General features: G+C 45.2%; 1 protein-coding gene across 2 annotated transcripts in view; it reads right to left on the bottom strand.

Moving 5' to 3' along the window:
• The window catches only part of CCDC47 (coiled-coil domain containing 47), a 454,951-nt gene that overhangs the window by 223,530 nt on the left and 209,961 nt on the right, over positions 1 to 21,460 (bottom strand). For both annotated transcript variants that reach the window (XM_069634111.1, XM_069634112.1), the window contains exon 7: positions 19,829 to 19,930. In XM_069634111.1, the coding sequence (XP_069490212.1) occupies positions 19,829 to 19,930 (102 nt within the window). The remainder of the gene's footprint in view (positions 1 to 19,828; positions 19,931 to 21,460) is intronic.

Here is a 21,460-nt window from a genome sequence, read left to right on the forward strand (position 1 = left end):
CACAAGCAAATGTGATGTGGGTCAGTGATCGACATTTTCGACTTGCAGTCCTGGCAGGTCTTGAAGCCAGACCGCAGAGTCGGAGGGGTTGAAGAAAGACATCTCAACGATAAACACACAAGGCGTGCCGCGTTTCACGAAGCAACACGTTCGCGGAAAAAACGGAACTGAGGCTACGGGCACTGTGCGTCCTATTTATAACATCCGGTGATATCGCCCTAGACGGAGGACTTCGAGGGACATCGACCCAACGTCATCGACGCAGGACGCCCTCTGCTGAAAAAGTTTCCGAAGTGCACAGCTGTGGACATCACATATCAAAGATGTGGAATACGTTGGAGGACACAATCCATTCAAAATTACCATACAAGGTAGTATAAATATTGGATTTAACAATAAAAATTCCTGCTGTTATTTATCAATATTTAGCTATGCTCCTGCCAAGATATAGGTGCAGTGACCATCGGTGAGAGCAAAGCTTGCAGCCACCGAGTCTCTCACCCAAATCTATATTGACAGGTCCATACTTAATAATCCTACCTCTCAACAGCCATGTCCTATGGATGAAACGCACAGTGCCAAAAATTACATGGTGAAAGAGGTATTCTCTTAGGAATCGTTTCCTGCGTTGTTCAGAATACATTGCAGGTTCATGCATCTCAAACACGTTTTTTTTTTTTTACAAAGTAATAGGATCCGCAGCCACACATTGGGCAAAGCTCTGATAGGAACCCCTGCCACCTCCTAGTTTAACAGGCCACTGAAGGGATCCAAGCCGAAGACGGATAGGACATGCATTACTTAACCTAAAAGCATTTCTGATGGTTGTATCTGCTTAGATTCACATGCTGTGCACAGTCCGACATCCAGTGGTCATCGCGGAGTATTACATCTCGTCTTTCGGGAATTGAAAGGGGACGTCGACATGGGAGTGCCTGTAACACTATCCCTAACGTGTAGTGTACCCAAGATACCTCATGCGTCGAGGTCCCTTCAGTTGTATTTTTTCTGCCGAGAGGGAGCCTTATGACTCAGAAAAGAGAGAAAGTGGTAAAACGTCTATGTTCCTTCCATCCAAGCGGGGAGGAAGGGTGGGCGCATGTGAATCTAAGCAGACAGAACCATCAGAAATGCTTTTACGGTAAGTAATGCATATCTTCTGTTAGTTAATCTGCTTAGAATCACATGCTGTGCATAGACTAGCGAGCAGTACCCAGAGTTTGAGGTGGGTTGTGAGAAGGAACAGTAGTGAAAAGATGTCCTAGTACTGCCTGTCCCACCTGAGAATCAGACCTAGAATGAGTGTCTAGGCAATAGTGTTTTGTACGTTTTGTACAGAACTCCAGGTTGCAGCTTTGCAAATGGACTCAATGGGAACATTTGCAATGAATGCTATGGACGCCCCAGTGCCTTGAGTAGAATGTGCTCTAGACTTGAAGGGCAGCTCTCTCTTAGCAAGACTGTAGCAGAATGTGATGCATCTGGCAATCCACCTAGAGATAGTGGATTTGGAGACTGCGTCGTCTCCTCTTCCTGCCGCCAAAGAAACGAAAAACTGATTCGTTTTTCTTAGTGGTCGAGTTCTTTCCAGGTAGAACATGACAGCTCTGCGTACATCCATTGTGTCGACGTTCTTTCTCCCAGGCTAGAAGGCTTTTGAAAGAACGTTGGTAGTTCTATCGACTGGTTCACATGGAACTTCGAACTGAATTTAGGTGCGAACCTAGGGTGAGCGCGTAGAACCCCCTTATCTTTGTGAACTGTTACAAAGAGATCTAGGATTGAGAGCGCTTGTAGTTCACTTACTCTCCTAACGGAGGTAACACCTATTAAAAAAGCAGTCTTTTAGGTGAGGTCTTTAAGAATTGCCTTGTGCATGGGCTCGAAAGGAGCCCCCATAAGCCTAGTCAACACCACGTTTAGATCCCATCCGGGAGCCGGGTTAGAAATGGGAGGGTGAATTCTCTTCACTCCCTCCATGAAAGCTTTAATAACTGGTATCTTCCACCATGACGCCTTCTGTTGTGATGTAGTGTAGGCTGTAAGTGCAGCGAAGTGAACTTTTAGGGAGTTAAAGACCAGGCCCGAGTCAAGTAAATGAGTTGGGTACAAAACAATGTGTGTGGGAGAGCAGTTAATCGGGTTAATGCTCTCCGAGTTGCACCAGATGACAAACCATTTCTATTTACTGGAATAGCAATATCTAGTCTTAGATTTTCTTGCCTCCCTGAGAATGTCCATACATCTTGGAGGGAGCTCCAGGTGCCCAAACTATGACCTCAGGAGCCAGGCCGCTAAATTCAAAGTTTGCGGGCATGGCCGAAGCACCGCCCCTCTGTCTTGCGACATGTTGCACGGGCAAGGCAGTTTGACTGGAGGAGATAGGGACATCATCAGATGAGCGAACCCGGGTTGGCGGGCCCACATGCATCATCGTGACTGGCTTCTGGTTCATCTTGAGCACGATCTTGTTGAGAAGGTGAGTCGGGGGGTGGAGGGGTGATGGGGGAGAACAGCATAGAAAAATTTCCCTGACCAGGTTATCCAGAGTCCATTCCCTTTGGAGCGGTTCTGGGGGTACCTGGAGGCGTAATCTTGGCAGTGAGCGTTCCCCAGAGTTGCAAACAGATCTAACTCTGGGAATCCCCATTCTGCGAAAATGTTGGAGACAATGTCTTCGTGTAATCGCCATTCGTATTCTCTGGGTAACGGAAAGTCTCTGCCGAGTACGTCTGCCAGAAGATTGAGTTCCCCTGGAACAGGTTGTGATAGTAGGAACATGTTGCGTCCGAGAGCCCACTTCCAAATGTTCTGGGACAGTTTGGACAGCCCTGGAGAATGAGTGCCCCCTTGTTTGTTCAGATAGTAAATGGCCGTGGTGCTGTCTGTGAGGATGTGGATCGTCTTCCCCTGCAGTTGTGTCTGGAAAGCTTTTAGTGCCTTCAACAATGCCAACAGTTCCAACAGGTTTATGTGGTTGGATGCTATGTCCGACGACCAAACTCCAAGCGCCGTTTGTTGAAGCAGGGGAGCACCCCACCCTGTAAGAGACGCATCTGTGGTTAGAGTGACTTCCACTGCGGAGGTGGTAAAGTATTTCCCTTTCAAGAGGTTCTCGCTCGACCACCACTGCAGCGAGAGAACGAGGGCCAGCGAGACAACTACAGCCGCATAGCCTTGCATACAGTCACCTCTCGACTGGGTACATATTGAGGGATCTGAAACATGTTTTGGACCCTCTCGTTGGAGGGGAAGACAAGGCCGTCCTTTGTTCGAATTAGAGCCCCTAGGAACTGTTTGTCCTGACTGGGGTCTAGGCTGGATTTCTTCTCCTTGATAGAGAATCCCAGACTGAATAAAAGATCTATTGTCCTTTGGGTATTTGACAGACATGTTTCATAAGAGTCTACTGTTATGAGCCAGTCATCAAGGTCAGGATAGACCAGGATGGATTGCCTGCGCAGATGTGCTGCTGCCACCGCTAGTACTTTTGTACATACCCTCGGTGCAGAGGCTACGCCGAAGGGTAGTACTTTGAACTGATAATGCTGGTCTTGTATCATAAATCTGAGGTATTTTCTGTGCGCTGGTAACATTGAAATATGAAAGTACGCATCTTTCATGTCCAGTGTTGCCATGAAATCCCCCTGTGTTAGCAGTGGAATTACTTCCTGCAGTCTGACCATGCAGACCTTTTGTGGCTTTACAAAGTTGTTCGCTGGGCGCATATCTAGAACAGGGCGCATGGTTAGATCCTACTTGGGTACAAGGAAGTACACTGAATAAATACCTTCTTTTACCTGTGCGAGAGGTACGATTTTTATGGCTCCTTTCTCCTGTAGAGTTTCTACTTCTGGCAGAAGAATGCGAAAGATGATCTGGGGTCAGTCTTGCTCGTGGAGGTCTGAATGTTGGGGACCTGTTGAACTCTATACAGTACCCATGGGCCACAGTCTTTAGCACCCACTGGTCTGTAGTCATCTCCACCCATGCCTGAAGAAACTGTTAGCCGGCCCGACTGAAGAGGCATGGGAGGGGACCCGAATAGTTGAGTCATTTTGAGCCTGAGGCCGGGGAGCCTCTAGGGGTAGAGATCCGGCCTCTTCCTTCGCCACGGCGTTGACCCCATTGGGGATACAGGGTCCTGTATCCACCATTTCCCTGCGTAGAATTCAAATTGTTTCCCGATGACTATTGTTGCTGAGGGAATCGTTGGCCACGAAAAAGCCGTTTGGATCCAGATCCTCTTCTCGTAGAGGCTCTGTGTGTGATCTGGTCCAGTGTTTTTAATGTGTCATGCTCCTTTTTTGCTGTTTCGAGGGCCTCATCTACCACTTTCCCCAACAGGTTGGATTCTTCCACAGGTTTATTAGTGATGCTTAAATCCAGAGTTCCGCAGCCAAGCATGTCTTTTTAGGAGTGTGCCCTGAGCCAGGTATCGGCCAGCCGTTTCTGCGGAATCCAAAGTATTCTTAAGAATACTTTGGTTTACCTGCCTGTCTTCAGAGATAGTGGAGAGGAGACTAGTACGTAGGAGGTCGGGAACCTCTTGTATGCCTTCCTGTAGTGAAGCCCACTGGGCATCGGCGTAGCTGGCCAACAAGGTATTGTTGGCAATGTGCGTTGAGAAGGCAGCCACAACTGATTCTTTTTCCCAGGCCGTATAGTCGTTTACCCTCCTTATCAGGGGGTGCCTCCACGTTGACAAAGGGACACCTGTCATCTTTCGTGTAGTAGTCACTACCAGTGAATCTGGGGTGGAATTACCTCTGATATAAAGAGGGTCTGATGGAGAAGGGCAAAAGAGTTTTTCTATTCGCGGGTTGACACCTCGTGAGAGCAGGTGTCGATAAGGATGGAGCCAGACGTTTCTTAATTGAATTAAGGAGGGGGTGGCCTGGCTGGCCGGTGGTTTTTCCTTAAGGATATCTTCCACGAAGTCAGCTTCGGGGACCGCCTCATCCATAGCAATCTTAAAATCATCAGATGCTTCACGTAACATTTCGTTAAAACTCAATTGGTCATCCACTGGCGATGGTTGTTGCCTAGTGGGAGTGGAATGGGGAGAGTCCAGGGAGAGGACATCAGTGTCTTGATGATCCGGTGATTGCCATGGTTGGGGTCACCAACATCTGGGCTTTCTTCCTAGCCCTCTACGGGCTCATGCATGTCCTCAGGAGTGATGAAGTCTTCCTCCTGGGCATCAGCATGAATCTCCTCCTCTTAAATCGTAATTTTATATATCCTCTTCTAAAGAGGGGTCAAAAAGTCTTCAAATTTTAACTTTGGGGTCCATAGGGCTCTCCTCCCTTGGCCTCCTTGGTGTGGGTTGTTCTGAACGAGAAACAAACCTGTCCAGCCTTTCCATACAATTTTCTAATTTTTCTCTAGTCCAGACAGAGGACCTAGAGTGGTCTAGAGGTGGAAAAGTGTCCTGATCGTGTTCATCAGTCGAAAAGTGTCGAGATTTTAGTCTCATTGTCGAGAATAATCCTTCTTCGCCCTCAGAGAACTCCTCCTGGGGCACCGACAGAGGTGAGACGTCTGTGTTTCTCTTTCGACTTATGGGTGTGTTCCGTTACTACCCTTAGGCCATCTTTGGACCTCGGCGGGTCCCTGGGCCTTTCTGTGGGTCTCAGCGCATCCCGGGCTTGCCGCTTCTGGGAATCGGCAGCGAGTCTTTTTCGGCGGTACCGGGCCTTGTCTTCTACGACTGCAATTTTTGGCGGAACCGGAACCCTATTTTCGCCGGACACCTTTTTGCGATGCGTCTCGGCGGAACCTGATATATTGGGGCTAGCGCCCTTTGTCTTTGATTGCCTGGTCACTAGGCCCAATTGCAGCTGCGGGGAGGGCTGCCGAACCAGACAGTCGGCGGGTGCCACCGGGGCTTCCGATGTATCCTTTGGCACTGAAGTCTTCTTAGACCTGGCCGAAGAATGAATAGGCGTTGTGTGATTTGTGCTGTGTACATGTTCGTCTATGTCACCGGGGTGTGACTTCCCCATAGCAGTGCCTAAAACGTGCCTATCGGGGCCGGGGACAGACTATGCGGAACGCGAGCGTTCTGATGAAAGGTCAACAACCTCCGGTTCGGAGGTATGCTCGTCACTCTCGCCATCGTCACAGTCAGTGGCTGCGGCAGCAGGAGCAAATTCGGCCTTTGACATACCGTAGGCCATCCACCGCTTGACTCTACGCTTCTTTAAAGTCTTAGGATGCAGGAGCTTACAAGCCACGCATCCTTCCTCTGATCGAGCGGTAAGCACCGGTTACACCGTCTGTGCCCGTCTTTCCAAGGGAATTTGCTCCTACAATTAGGGCAAAACCTAAATGGAGTCCTCTCCATAGCTGAGTATGGTTAGAGTGAGGAAGACCAAAAGGGAAAGAGGAAGGAAAGGCAAAGGCATTCTCAATCTGTATAGATATGTCCACCCCGACCCCACTCTCCCTACTGTATAGGCCGTCGGAAGGCCCAGCCATGTGATCGGCAGCGCCGACGGGATCACCATCCGTCGAGTTCTTCAAGGTCTTCGTGGGAGGTCTATAACAGCTGTCGAAACAAGGAACGGATAGGGTGATATATATCTATACAATTATTCGACCAAAGGTCAATGGGACAATAAGCAAAGTCTTTGACGAGCTCTGCATAAGATGACCAGTATGCTGGGCGGAAGAAAACAATCTGACGGACCTCGACACGTGAGGGATCTTGGGTACACTACACGTCACGTAGGAATAGTGTTACAATCACACCCATGTCGACGTCCCCTTTCGATTCTCAAAAGGCAAGCTGCAATACTTCGCGGTTACCACTGGATGTCGGACCATATGCACAGCATGTGATTCTAAGAATATAAAAAAAAAAAAAAAATCAGAATCTTCTCTTCTACAAAGACTTCTAAAACATTGTGAAAGACTTACTTGCAAGAAGTGCTTCAGCTCACCTAGACTTTTGCCCAATTGACTTTGGCCTAGCCTGGCTCCCTGAATGACTCTTCTTCCCTCTGACATTGTGTTTGGTCTTCCTTCCAGGAAGGGGTTAACTAACTTTGCATTGGGGGTTACCAAAAGTACTTATCTGCTTCAGAATATTTGTGTGATCTATTGTACTTCTAATAACCTTTTTCTTTGCCAAACTCTTAAGTCTGATTCTAAATGCAAGCAGTGGTATATTAATGTCCAGTGTCCCAATCATTAAAGTCATCTGAGGGTGTAGGAAGTGTCTGTCATCCCAGAAGGGTACTTACTGGTTGTTAGGAAAGATTACTTAATTGTGGGTAATTTTCCTTCCATGTGGCAACCCCTAAACTTTTTGCTGTTTTCACCATGTTCTAGACTTTGCCAGAGAAGTGCAGCCTTCTGCCGCACTCCTCTGGGCTTTCGCTCCATTCTTATGGGGAAACTGACATGCCCTTAAAACAGTCAGTACCGGGAAACGCTGTTTTCCGTAGTTTCTTTATCATGTTGCAGCTTTCGTGCAACATGACACAAGAGGGCACTGTAAGCTAAGTTACTGCTCTCTTGGGTCTCTAGTCTTCTACAGGCCCTAGATACTCTGCTGGGATTGTAAATGATCGGTGCAAGTGAATCACGGACGGGAATGGTGGCAGTGATCGTTTGTGTTTTTGAGCTCCTTTTGGCGTTGTAAGCGCGTTTCTCGCGCTCAGCCGAAAATGGTGGCCTGGCTCCCAAAATGGCCAGACCACGAGGCTCCTTTGTCCTGTCCGCTGACCGTCTTGCCCCCTTCACCTTCCCCAGGTCGAGCCGACCCGGGGCCTTCCTTATTTGGGCATGTACTTTCCCGCGAAACACAGATGCTTTCGCGGGCTTCTACAGGCCTTGTGTGTGCCTCCAGGATGTGGGCTGGGATGTCTGGGCCCAATACACATCCTGGGTGCCAGAGAGTCTAGTGTGGTGTGAATGCCTGGGACCACCGTGGTCTGTGATAGGTCCATGTATGGTGTGAGTGTTTTGTGAGCAGATCTCCCATTGGGTCCCCTCCGTTTTGGCGCGAAGGGAACCGTGGATAAGAGGGGGCTGGAAACGCCACTACCATGTCGATCTCCTGAGTTCTCACGAACAAAGGAATACAGGAGCCAAGTATCCTGCAACCACGAGGCTGAACCGAGGAATCGCTGGTGACCCGCTGAAGGACTGCTCCTCTGCACTGCTGTCGCTTTGTGAAACCCTTTCTACCTCTGATCGAACCAGAAGGCCTGTACCGGTACTTCGACCCCTGGAATAGCAGGGACAGCTATTCTCGGCATCTTCACCATCTCCTGCACGTAAGCCTTCGGAAGTGTCTCTGGGCCATCCAGCAGACTGACCAGTCTACCCAGGAGTCTTGCATTTCGAGTCCTTGTCACTCTCACACGATTCGTACACTTGGCATTCCCAGGTCTGAAGTGAGTAGTGTACATTTGGCGGAGATACACACGGCCGCTCCGTTGCCCTGCTGTGGTAACAAACTGTGCGGGTTCACTGCGTTTGGGACGCCCTCAACTCAACGCTGCTGCTGCAGAATCTACATGACGACGAGACGTCCCCTGCTCCCCTAAACCTGCCAGCACTGAAACTGACGCAGAGAAGCCTGGGTCTGCTTGCATTGGGGACCAGTGAGTAGCATAGCTAGGAACTGGTCGCCCTCCTGCAGGAGCCCATAGCTTTTCCCCGCTGTGTCAAACAGCACGCCTTTCCGTACTCCCGCTCTGCTTCTGCCCACAGTGCAGGCTGCGCTTGAGTCGCGGAACTCTGTTCATCTTCTTTTGTGCACCGAACTGAACTGCCTGATTCCCTCGAAGAGACTCCTCTTTTTGCCCGTTGGCACCAGCGTGTGCAGGTACTTTTGAGCACAAGGCTCCACTCTTCGTAGGGCTTGGACTTCCTTTTAGTTCGGTCCCTCTGAAGGCGGACTGGGTCTAATCATTATTTCGCACTGCCCGTTTTCCTCCCCTTCTGGGTGGACTACACATTTCGTGCATCTAACGCTTTAGACTCGTTTGTATTTGTATATTTATTGTATTGGTTTGGTATGTTGGTTTACTAGAGTTGTATTGTGATTTCTCGCTACGGTCATTGTTGCAAAGGCATTGGAATAAATGTGTATATATTTTTAATATAACACCTGTTTGGAGTAATTTGTAAGTGTCCTTGCTTTGTGTGCTCATTGCAGGCTTTCAGTCACCCTCACCCCTCTTGAGACCTAGTCTTGACCGCCGCGATCGCTACCCTGATTGGTCTGGCTTGTCCAGAGGTTACCCTGTTCCAAGTAATTAGGTTGGCCTTCTGAACCTCTGCACCTCCAGGACAGAGTTCATAAATCCGTCTTAACACTGGTTTAGAAATATTAAGAGTGTGGATTTTGGAGTGTATTTGTGTGTTACTATTATATGTCCCCCTTCCGAAGAAGGCTTACTCTAACTGACTTAAATTAATAATTGTTTAATCAAGAAACCTTCGGTGTAAGTTTATTTGAATACTTGTCACTGTGAATCTCTAACTCCCCTACAGCTCACATTGACCACTCTTAAGATAAGCCTGGCTGCTGAACACGCTACTAACCTGTGTAGTACTGATTTATACTAAAGTTTGGGTTCCTATTGCCACGAGGTCAGAGGAGTCGTAGTGTACCCAAATGGTACTCCATACAATCTTGCCTAACAATCTAGAGGTAGGAATCAGCAACTGTTTCAGAGCCATGGACCTCAAGGATCTACTAGCGATGTAAATTTGAATCTTGTCTACTAGGAGGATGGTGCAAGATTGTGTATGCACGTAAAGATTAAAGACAGTAACTTAAACTGGATTCTTTGGTGAACCGGAAGCCAGTGTAATTTCTTCCTGGATTCTGACACCGATTTTCTCAAAGGTAGTGCACACACTACCCGTACAGCAGCATTCTGTGCCACGTAACTGGTATTTAGGGAACCCAAACAGGAGGCTATTACAATAGTCCAACCTGGTGTTAACAAGTGTGCCCACCACTTTTGCTGGATCACCTGAGATGAAGGGGAGAAGTGGTTTCACTAATTTCAGCTGGATAAAGACTGATTTAACCATTTGGTTAACCTGTCAATTATATCCCATATCCGACTGCCAGGTGCACCCCAGATTCTTAACAAAATCTGTGTACACCTGGATATTGCCAAATATTGGTGGACAGGTGACCGGCTGGGCAGTCATTCCGAGATTCTCTTTGGAACCAAAAATAATTATCTCGGTCTTGCTCGGATTCAGCTGAAGCTTATGGTCTATCATCCACCCTCGTACTGCCTCTGCGCATTGTATAATGTTGTCCAATGCCTCCATGGGCTGTTTCAGGCTCAGATAAATCTGTGCATCATCCGCATAGGAATGATATTACAGATGTAACCGTGCTAAAATTAGCAGAAGGGGTCGAATGTAAAAATGAAAAAGGACTGGGGACAAAGAGGAGCCCTGAGGATCTCCACAAATTGTAGTCAACATGTCTGACAAAAGGTAAACCATCTTGATCTGGTGTGTCCGATCACTTAAGGAGTCAAACCATTTCAGTGCTTCTTCTGGGACATGGGCTAGTTCACTCAAGTCTCGTAATCAAAATGTTTGGATCGACTGTCGAACGCCACCGACAAGTCTAACATAATAAACATACTAACATTACCCCAGTCTGCATTCCCCAATATGTCATCCCAGACTTTAAATCAACGCTGTTTCTGTTCCATGTCCGGGCCTATACCCGCAATGGAATGCATCAAGAATTTTATTGGTCTCCAAGTGCTTTTGCAATTGTAGTCTCACAACTTTTTCCAGAACTTTCGTTGGCCACACCAGCCCAGCTATAGTCCAAACTAGGCTTCTTTAGTAAAGGCGTCAAGAAAGATTTTTAGTTCCTGTGGCACAGATCCCTGTGCCAGCGAGGCATTAACAAAGCTCTGCATAGGCCCACTCAGGGACTCTGCATGTTTCTGTGCTAGATACACCGATATCGGGTCATAACTACAGTTTGTTGGTTTCAATTGTTTCAGCAATTTTTTAATAGTCCATCTACTGGAGCAAATTGAAACTCCTTCGAGGCTAGTCCCTCTGCCATATGCATTGGTGTGACGGGACTATCTCCTCCTGAGGGTTGGCTATCCAGATTTACTCTAATCTGTTCCACTTTATTAAAAAAAAGAAATGATTAAAATCATTGACCATTTTCACACTGGGATGTAACGTTTCCATTGACCTTAAAAAGTTTATTCGGTCTGTTCTGTGCTGTGTTAATCTGATTTTGTAGGCATAATGTCTTTTTCCGTCTAAGCTCTCTAATATTTGAATGCCGACTTAGCTTTACCAAGGGCATCCCTAAACTGGTTTAGGTACCATCTTTTTTCGGCCTTCCGATATTGTCTCTGGGCTTCTTTGACACTTTTCAAACAATATGTTCACACTCCCAGTGGTTTTTTAAACTTTTTTAAAAGGTGCAAAGATGTCACAATTTGCCTGTAACTGTTTCATCAGGCGCATATCCTCTGCTACTGACTTATCAAAACTTTCTGAGATCTGTCGCCATAAGATCATTGTCTGATATCTTATCCAGATCTCTCTTTTGCCGTTGATATCCAATATCTACTATACCTGCAAACCATCCCAGTTTTCGTGCTCATTACACCACAAACTGAGATCTTCAATAATCTCAATGTTTGGCTGATTGCATGCTTCCACCCCCAAATACATATCCATTGCATTTAGGAACGTGCTAGCAGAGGTTGGGGGTAAGGGGGGGGTCTATAACATAAAAGGAGTGCAAAGGACTCATTGAGTGGGAATTCAAAAGAGCATAACAGCACCTATGAGTTACTGTCCCAATTCAAAATCTCAGTGCTCTTTAAATTTATATTGCCTTTGTATACGATAGCCACCCCATCGCCCGTCTTTCCCTCCCGGTTTAACCATTTAATTAAATAATTAGCTGATTTTAGCATATGGAAGTGTGATTGAGACGTTTCTGTAAACCACGGCTCAGTAATCAACATTATTTCAGTTTTAATTGTTTGAATAAGGTCGCACAGCGACACCACATTCTTTACTGCCGACCTTGCGTTAATGAGTGTTAATTTAAGACACTCACTGACCAGGGTCGCTTTGGATACAGGCTCAACCACCCGTGCCCTTTCAATTTTCAAGGCACGTAGTGCAAGAGCGCCTTGATTATTTTTCTTAACGGCCAATAACTTATCACGTCCATAAGAAAAAAACATTCTAACCACACGATATGTACGTATTATACCACTTACCTAGTTTGAAAATCAGACAGCGTGTAGTGCAGCCAGGGTTTCATTGATTACGTAGAAAGGACTTTCCCTTATTATATTTCAGAGTTTTCTGCTGTTGACTTTTTTCATTTTGTAATTTGCATCAAGCCCTTGATTTTTCTTAATTAGTTTGCTTTTCTTTCTTTTTTGAAAGATAGAAAAAAAGGATTTGCTCGCACCAAGGAGGTCACACCAATGTCTTCTGGCACAGTTTGAGTGGAAGAATCGGCCTTGGGATCCATTCTGCCAATTCCGGTTGAATCCGTTTCTCTCATCCTTTCTGGCGTTTTAATACTTGCCACACCAGATTCTAATAATGATGTATTGAAAGGACGAGGATAGTTTTTCACGTTGGGAGAAGAGCGATTATGGCTCAGGTTTATCCGGTCAGTCTTTTTAACTGATGGTACATTGTTGGCTCCTTCAACAAATTAAGTTTTAAATCACCCTGCTGAAGCAGGCAATTGCTCACCCAGGATTTTTTTTTCATCCATACCTCCCATCCCCCCCTGTAAGATATCCACCAATAGGGCCAACAATTTCTTGTAATCCGTCCATTCAAATTCCAGCAATTCTTGAAGCTTTTTTTGTAAATTCGGTGAAGTTGCTGCTTCATGCTCCACTCTTGTTGGTAGAGAGGTAATAAATGATTCTAGGGATCTCTTTTGAATGTATCATCGCTAATAAAGTCGCTTGGTCTTTAATATATTCGTTGAGATTGATACAGTTGTATTAATGTATCCAAGGAAACCGTTGGAGCTGACATCACGTTGCAGTATGTTTGAAAAGCTGTGGAGTTCAACAGGTTAGATGGTCAGAGTTTCCGGTGAGAAAATATAATCTTCAAGCAAAGAGGTGAATGAAGAAAGTGAAGTTACATAAACCTTTGCAGAGGCGGCTATCGGATCCGTTGAAAAAGAAAATCGACTGTGAATGGATCTTGGAGGTCATTTCTATTTTCTTCTGCATAGCGTCCGGATTAACATCCAAGTTAACCTCTTTCCTTAAGAAAACATTTGCAAAGAATTAGTATAGTACTCACATGCGTTATTTTTCTCAGGCTAGGGTTTCTGGGCGTCCGTGGACTCCATCGCAAACTCAGCTTTAAGTACATTGACTTTTAGATCAAGTTGGCCTTTAATGAGAGCATTGTCTCTTGCCAGCCGTGCAGCTAAGGTTGAAGGCGTGTCTTCAGTATTGTTCGGATTAGAACCTTGCTGCGATGTTTAGTTTATTTGTATAGCGCAGCCAAACCCTGGGGTAACTGGGCACATTAGACTTATAAAGCAACATAGGTTACAGAGGGATGCACATGTAATAGATGGCAGAAGACGATAAATACAATAAATAGCATGCAGAACCAGGTTACAGGATGGTCCACGACAATGGAAAGCATCAATAGTTACAAAATGGACCGGGTTACAGAGTGGTCTGAGACTATAGATAGCACAGAGTTACAGGATGAGGGAGTTTGCCAAAGGCAGATGACAGGCTATTGCTGAGTTGTGAACAGAGCCTTCCTTCACCTTAGCTCTGAACGACCCAAATGAGGAGTCGGCTCTAATTTCCATGGGCTGTCCCAGTCTGATGTCAGACTTATCAATGTTTGTGGATTTTATTGCCTGGTAAACTTTGTATTGGGGCTGTGGGTGAATTAGATGGAAACTACAGCTGCCTCCGTCTCATTTAAAGATGTTAATTGGCGCAAAGGCCCATCATTTACCTCTAGCCCCTTTGTCACGTTCTGTGTCGTATTTATATTAGTTGTGATTAATTGTTCATCAGAATTCCGTGCAATTTATTTTAGCTTGTCCAGCTTATCAGGAACCACATTAACATTTCCTGTGAGGGCTTTCTGAAGTACCACCGGTGATAGTCTGTTTCCAGAATCTCTGCATCCATTAAAATCGTAGTTGGATTGTTGCCGTCTTGTCTCATCAGTAAGTCGGCCCTCCTCCTCATTGGGGACTCTAAATAATTTCCTTATCTTTCGACTTACATTCTTGATTAGTTTTGCCTGGGGGAAAAATAAATCCACTTTTGGGACTTTTTAGCCTTTAGGGTTTCCGAAAGCCCTCTATATTCAATGCCAGTGATCAAGTCTTTTTGCCACATTGCTGCGTCTTTTATGTTATTAACCGCTATGCCTAGCAGCTGTTTGGCGACAGGATCCGGAGTAGACCAAGGCAAAAGGGATACCCGTTTTCTAGTCATGGGAGGTTTGCCGCCATCCTGGCTCCTAGCTTCTTGTCTTGTTCTCAGTAATAACGCCATAGCCAGCAATAATCTTTCCTTAAACCGGCTCTTGCACTCCTGTTTTGTCACCGTTTAAATTTATGTTTAATTAATTATGCGGTGAAAGGTTTAAAAAAAAAGTCTTCTCACTCAGTATTCTTGGTGCCTCGATTTAATCCTCGTTTCTGCGTTACATGGGAAACACTCCAACACTCTGCGTCCGGGGAGTAGGGTTGAAAGAATTAGGCACGTCTTCCAGGAAGCAATACTGAGGAAAGACTGTCAACTCTAGTAACACTGCTAGTCTCCACACGGGAAACACTCCCATGCACTCTGAAATGTGAGACCTGATCCATTCCATAAGGACACAACGATTCCCCTCCGCTTCTGTCCACCTACCCAACAGTTTTGATTGAGAGTGGACAATAAGTGTGGCAAAGACATCTCACTGGTGCTGTTCAATATCTATATGATCCCTTTTCTGCATCTCCTTATTAGTCTGGGTGTACTAATTTTGTAATTACGTCTATGATACGCAAGTTATCATTAAACTTTCAGGTGTTAATCTTGCTGACTTGGCAAAACTGAATACCATCTGCAACGCTATTCATTTTTTGGATGGCCGCCAATTCTCTTGCTTTAAACGTAAGCAAAATAGAGCTGCTCATTGTCGCTTCCGGTCAAAGGTTGAAATCACTCCCAGTAGAGTATGAAAACGTTTTAATCATGGACACACCTACTGTAATAAAAAAATAAAAAAACAACATTGTAAAAAGTTTGGTCCTGGACGCGAAACTCTCCATGAGTGAACAAGTGGCTTCTGTCAGATCGTCATGTGGCTTGATATACAAACTACTATGTAGCATCCTACCTTTTCTTACAAAGAGAATTTGGCCAGGTTAGCCTCAGTCCTCATCAACATTTGTCTCGACTACTGTAATAGCCTGCTCAGCGGCTGTGCTAACTGTCATAGCTGCTCTGCAGGTTACACAGAATGGTGCAGTGCGGGCCGTCACAGGTTTGGTCAGACGCTCTCACACCACAGCGGTTAGGAGGGGCTTACACTGGCTACCAGTGAAACTCTGCATTACACACAACATTCCCACCTTAACACACAAATGTCTGGTGAATGTTGCGCCTGAATATCTTAAAGTGCGTTTCCATTCACATATTTCACCCCGTTCGCTTAGATCCCAACACTGTTTGAGATTGGTTCAACCTAGGTCTAAGCTGGTGAAGGCTGGAGGGCGCAGTTTCAATGCCCAAGGCCCCAGCGCATGGAATGCGCTACCTCTCGACATCAGAGCTGTTGAAACGCCCACGAGGTTCAAGAAGGATCTGAAAACCGCTCTCTTTAACCTTTCACCGGATTAAGCACTTATCCAATTATGGACCACCCCCTTTGACCCATGAGTTCTGTCCCCGGCTTCCTTCTTCGCAGTGTTTTAACTGTTTTTGTCTGGTTGTTTGTCCTCTACTTGTTGTTGGCGTGCCCTGAGGCCTGTGCGCATGTGGCGCAATGGTACAAAAATTCTTAATAAATATATATTTTTCTGGTAACCCACTCAAGGTAAACTGCCATTCCATTTAAGGGCGAATGGGAGAAGAGTTTACAGACGCTCTTTATACGCCTGCGTTCACCTTCTCTACTGTCCCTGTGCATGGTTTTTACCATTGACGTTGGCCTTACTGTAATTGCTTTACTACATGTAGACCCATTTTCTAATCCCAAGGGTTTCTTTCTCCCAAGATAGATCACCCAAGATATATTAGAGACAGTGTCTAGTCTTCCCTTTGTCTCTATGCATAGTGCCTACCACCGGGTAGTGGGGTTACATGTACTATGAATCGGTAGTATCTTAAATGACCATTGCTGTTTTTATAGACACTGTTCTACTATGGGTTATATTAACCTATAATCTAGATTTTACCAGATACTCTACGTATAATTTTAAAATTAAGCATCTTCGAGTATAGTAGTGTGGTTTATTCACTGGGGCTAGATATTGTGATAAGTGTACTTCAAAGATCGAAAATGAGATTGGATAAGGAGGAGTTCAAGCAGCTCCTGGGTATCCTAAAATAACCAGTCAACAGGAGCTACCACTGGGTAATGAGGATCTAGTGCATAGCGTTCAACTAATCAAACTTCCACATAAAATGCAAACATATAATATATTATTTATGACCCCGTATGCTTTAAATGTCTCATAAATGTGTCATTTTATTTATAGCTTTAACTCAGAGTCAAGTTTACTAAGTGCGAATTTCAGCATCAGTTGGCCTGGGGAGCCAAAAGTAACTCCTCATAGTTGTATCAAGCTAACCAGGCTCCCCTAGGCTACAAGCAGGAGCTAATTGCATCCCCTCAATTTCGAACCCTGGTACTTCGAAACCAGTTTTCCTCCTCTCCAACTTGACTGCTCCATCATAGCTACCGTTTATAGAGGGGTATGGACGCCTCTTGAAGGGAACAAGTTTTACCATTAGGTTTGATGGTTCACCAGAGTGTTGTGGAAAAATCATCCCAACGCAGACACATTGAAAGAGGGCTGGTGGCTGAACCAGATCAGAGGAACCTTCAGCTAAGGTACAAGGCCAGTAACAGACAAATAATGGCTTGGTGGGGATCAACACGATTAAACAAAAGGGATAATATTGTCCAGCAGCCACCACAATTAAATAATCTGCAGCCAACACAACTAAACATTCTAAAGCAGTGGCACCTATTTGCATGCATAATGGTATTACATTGGTGGGATTACTGAAAAAAGGCTCGATTACAGTGGAATAAAGAGGACCCCCTTTGGCACAGGGACATGGTTGACTACCTTAACTGGGGTACAAAGACCTTCAAGTCTCCCAAATTCCTCCCATGTTCTGCATTACGCCTGAAATCTAGGTAGCGTTCCCCTCAAAAGTTCACCCAATCAAACCTATCCATCTCAGACAGCTTTGCACAAACAGGCAACAGCTCTGTACGGTTGTTAGGGAAAATGTTCAGTTTCTGTGCTAATCCCCTTTAACCCGAGAGACCACCTAGCACTTTTGCTGAACTCTGGACTTTTTTTTTTAATTTTAATCTTCTGAGTGAGTAGAACTTTTAACCCCTTTTTTCCTCTGGCTGGGATTTTTATTTTTACTGTTTAATGGAGTCTGGTAAACTCCATATGTTTAATACAGGCATCTGATTTTTGGTCTGACACCCATCACCAACTGCGCACTGTCACTGAGGAGTCCCTTGGACTTCTCTTTATGTTTAAATACATTCTCTTGTGAGAAATACAGTTCTCCAGAGTATTAAGATTATCTTACTTACCTTTTCTTTTGTGGTTCCAGCACACAACACCTTATTTGGGAGCGTGGGAGGGGGTGTTACATTAACCCCTTCTTTCACTACTCCTGTAACTTTTGGTTACACTGACCAACTTAAATGACTGGTGGCTGTGTGGTTACTTTTTACGCCATTTTTAATTCATCAGTTCCTTCTGTGCCCTTCTATCGTTTCCAATAGATTTGAGTCCTTTGTGAGGTTTGCCTTTAGTGGGCTTCAGCCGTGAAGCCCGCCCAGGCTCCAGTGTGTCTGGGAAGGCAGGATGTGAGGGAGGGTCCTGAAACTTCACTGTCCTTTGTCTGTAGGTGTGCCTGGCTGAAACCAGTTCTAACTGGGCAGCTGACTGTCCTGCAAGGCAGCAAACCCCAAGTTGACAGACAGCTCCATTGGCGTCCATGAAAGGGGTCCAGCATAAAAGGTGAGAATTTTTGGACTACAGGCAGAGTCGACCACTGGAACAAGTAATCTGAAGCAGAAGACTAGCAGAGACGCCAGCAGTACCAAGAACCGCCAAAGTACCAGCAAAGTCCTGCAGCTGTGCGGACCAAGTTTTCATCTCAACAGGCAAGACCTGCCAAGGACGACTTCCACCCTTAGGCTGGTGGGACCAACTAGCCTCAAGACCTTCATTTTGGGTCATCACCAGATGCCCTGCTGCTTTCCTGGGCTGCATCACACCAATACCACTGGTACCTGCACCATTATTGAGTGCATCGTCTTCTGGAGATCGAATCCGGACGAAACTTTGCAGGCATCCATGTGGACCTCCAGAGGCAGGAATTCATCACCAAAAGTCCCCTCACAAGAGTTCAGGACCGAGTAATCCAAGAGAATCCAACCAGCGATATTTGTTTCATCTTGGCGCTAAGAAAAAGTTGCCAAAACCACAAAGAGCCGCTGGAGTGAGCTGAATCCTTTGCTGTGACCCCCTTCTCTCGAGAAACCCACCAAAGGTCCCCCTTTCGTCACAACCACCAAGGTGCTGGAATCTGGGCCATCATCAGTGCACCCAGAGGGCGACTAGCTGCATTTTCAACTTCACTATTAAGGCAAGTACAACCCAAGCCCCACAGTACTTGGAAGTCATTTCCGGTGCTTGCTTGCTTGGGAAGTGACGTTTTCTCAATTGGGAGTTTACCTCAACTCCACTGTGCAGGCCTAACAGTATGTGTGCTTTCAGGAAGGCTCCCATTAAGTTCCTGTATTTTCTACAAGAACAACTGACTGGTTACTTAACTTTCCTCTGAAGATTGTCATCAGAACTGGTGCTGTCCATTTGACTGTGGCTTTACTGGTTTCTCAAATATCAATCTTCTTAATTCTACTGGCTTTGGCAATGCTGGCCCCTCCATAGACTGATTGTGAACACTTTTCAGTTAGGAAACAGACTGCCCACATCCCTCTGGGGGAGTGAACTTGTTATTTAACAGTTGCTAGCTGTATTCTGCCTAACCTTTATTACATACAAGTGCTTTTACTAACTTTAACTGAAGTCACTCTGTGTGCTGGATATCAAAAGCATATGAAACGTTACTCAAATGCATTATTGTTCTTTTTATAATCTGATTCCATTTCTAATTCAAAGTTAGGTTATTGTTAGTTGCTGCATTTTAGATTTGCTTGTTTATTTATAAATATTTTAATATATCTTTGAGTTACTTGTTTTCTTTGGTCTATATATGTACCGATTTCTTTGTACTGCTCCACAGCTCGCATAACTCCCTCCTAAGATAGGCCTGGCTGCTCAGCCACTCTACCGACTTGTGTGGTACAGGCCTATATTAAGGGTTGGGGCCACAATACCAAGAGATAAGTCATAAAGTCTAACACCAGTTGGAATTCAGAAAAACTTGCCTAACAACGGTGCTGACAGGAAGCATAGTACTAACAGATTAGGAGGCATCAGTCCTAGGACGCCCTTAACTTCCATGCCAATGTGACAACTAGAGATTTACTTAAGAGTACTATACAAACTCACTAGGTCTTGCATCTCCTTCTGGAGCCGGGTCAGTGCTTTCCGCGTCCCAATAGCAAAAACATATGTGTCCATGTCCTCCTCATTCATTGTGACTTTTATTTGCTGAAAGAGAACAAAAAAGATGAATTTAACATAAAATGAAGAAATCCCAGCGATATAACAATGGAAGACAGTGTAAGAAGTGTGCTTGTAACCATCCTGCAGGTTGGCACACTGTACAATTCCAGTGAACCAAATAATACTTTTTGGGATCATAGTCACGCTTGATTCCCATATAGACTGAACTACTGTGTAGTTCTTTAAATACACAAGAGCTTGTGGGGGGGTTGGTAAGTAGTTCTCTCAAGGGGCAGAGGGGCATTTTCAAAGTTGAAAAGAGTTTTGTATAAAGGACAAGAGGAATTAATTGCATTCCAAACTCAAGGCAACCCAAGTAAATATTATGCACTGGTAGCAACTGAACTTCTCCAGTTATCCCTAGCACACGGCAAATCCTCCAATTACTGCTGCAAATTTGTACCAACTGCATCACCAGGTTTTTTTTTTTTTTGCACAAAGTGAATCAGGAATGTCCCCAATCACTGAAAGTCCAGCAGTGTCGTAAATACCCCAGTGCAAAACCCATGTCCACAAATGGCAGTTAAGCACATTTACACTTTTATTAAACTGCAAAGGACTAATATACTAAAGTTTTTTCCTTTTCTTGCAGTCAGCCACTTAAATCATTTCATTTTTCAAAAAAGGATTATTGGACCAGAGATCGTTCAACAACTGATAAAACGAAATGACAAGAACACAGTCTACTGGGAGGACACACAATACCAAGTGCTACACAAAGTAGCATCATTGGAGACACAAGGGTCCAAATTTGAAGTTGGACGATACTAGCCAGGCATAACAATCCTCTCACCCCCTTAGTTCTCCAGATGCACACGGCACACTATTTCTCATCACACAGCAAGTATTTTGTGGCCTGATGTGAGATTCTTTTTGCAAATCATTGAAGACAACGAAGACACTCATTTAAAAAACAAACAAACTAATAAACGTTCTGCATTCAAGGTTTATTATCTTTTTGGTATATAGAAACCCGCATTAGAGTGCAGAAGCAGGGGAGCCGAAGTGTACAGATCATGGAAAGAAAACAAGCCAGGTTTGCCCTGTACCAATTATTAAGCCCAGTATTTTGAAAGCAGCTTCCGGTTTCCAAATGTATATTTTGATCTGTACAGCACAGTTATCCCCATTATTTCTGCCTCTTTCCAACAGACACTGTCAAATGATGGCAAGGAGAGATGTTTTTGCTAGGGTTTCTACATTTGTATAAACCTGAAAGAACTTCTGCAACCTTACTGGCTTGGCAAGAATAACATCATCCCCCTGCTAACCCTCCCCCAACCACAGCATGCAATCAGGAGTAAGTGTTCTGATGCCCGACAGGTGTAACAAATTAAAAAGATCAGTCTTCCAAAATGACACAGTGAAGTTAAAAAAAAATGAACTACTGTTAAGACCGATTTTCTACACTCTGGCCTGGAAGACCGAAGTATAGAAGGCCAACCTATATTGTGACAGGTACAACTCTGGGAGATGTAGCCAAACCAGTTCAAGGTAGCAAGGCGAGTGGTCTAG

This window comes from Ambystoma mexicanum, chromosome 13, assembly GCF_040938575.1.
Source record: "Ambystoma mexicanum isolate Mex_15411 chromosome 13, UKY_AmexF1_1, whole genome shotgun sequence".
Classification (NCBI taxonomy): Eukaryota; Metazoa; Chordata; class Amphibia; order Caudata; family Ambystomatidae; genus Ambystoma; species Ambystoma mexicanum.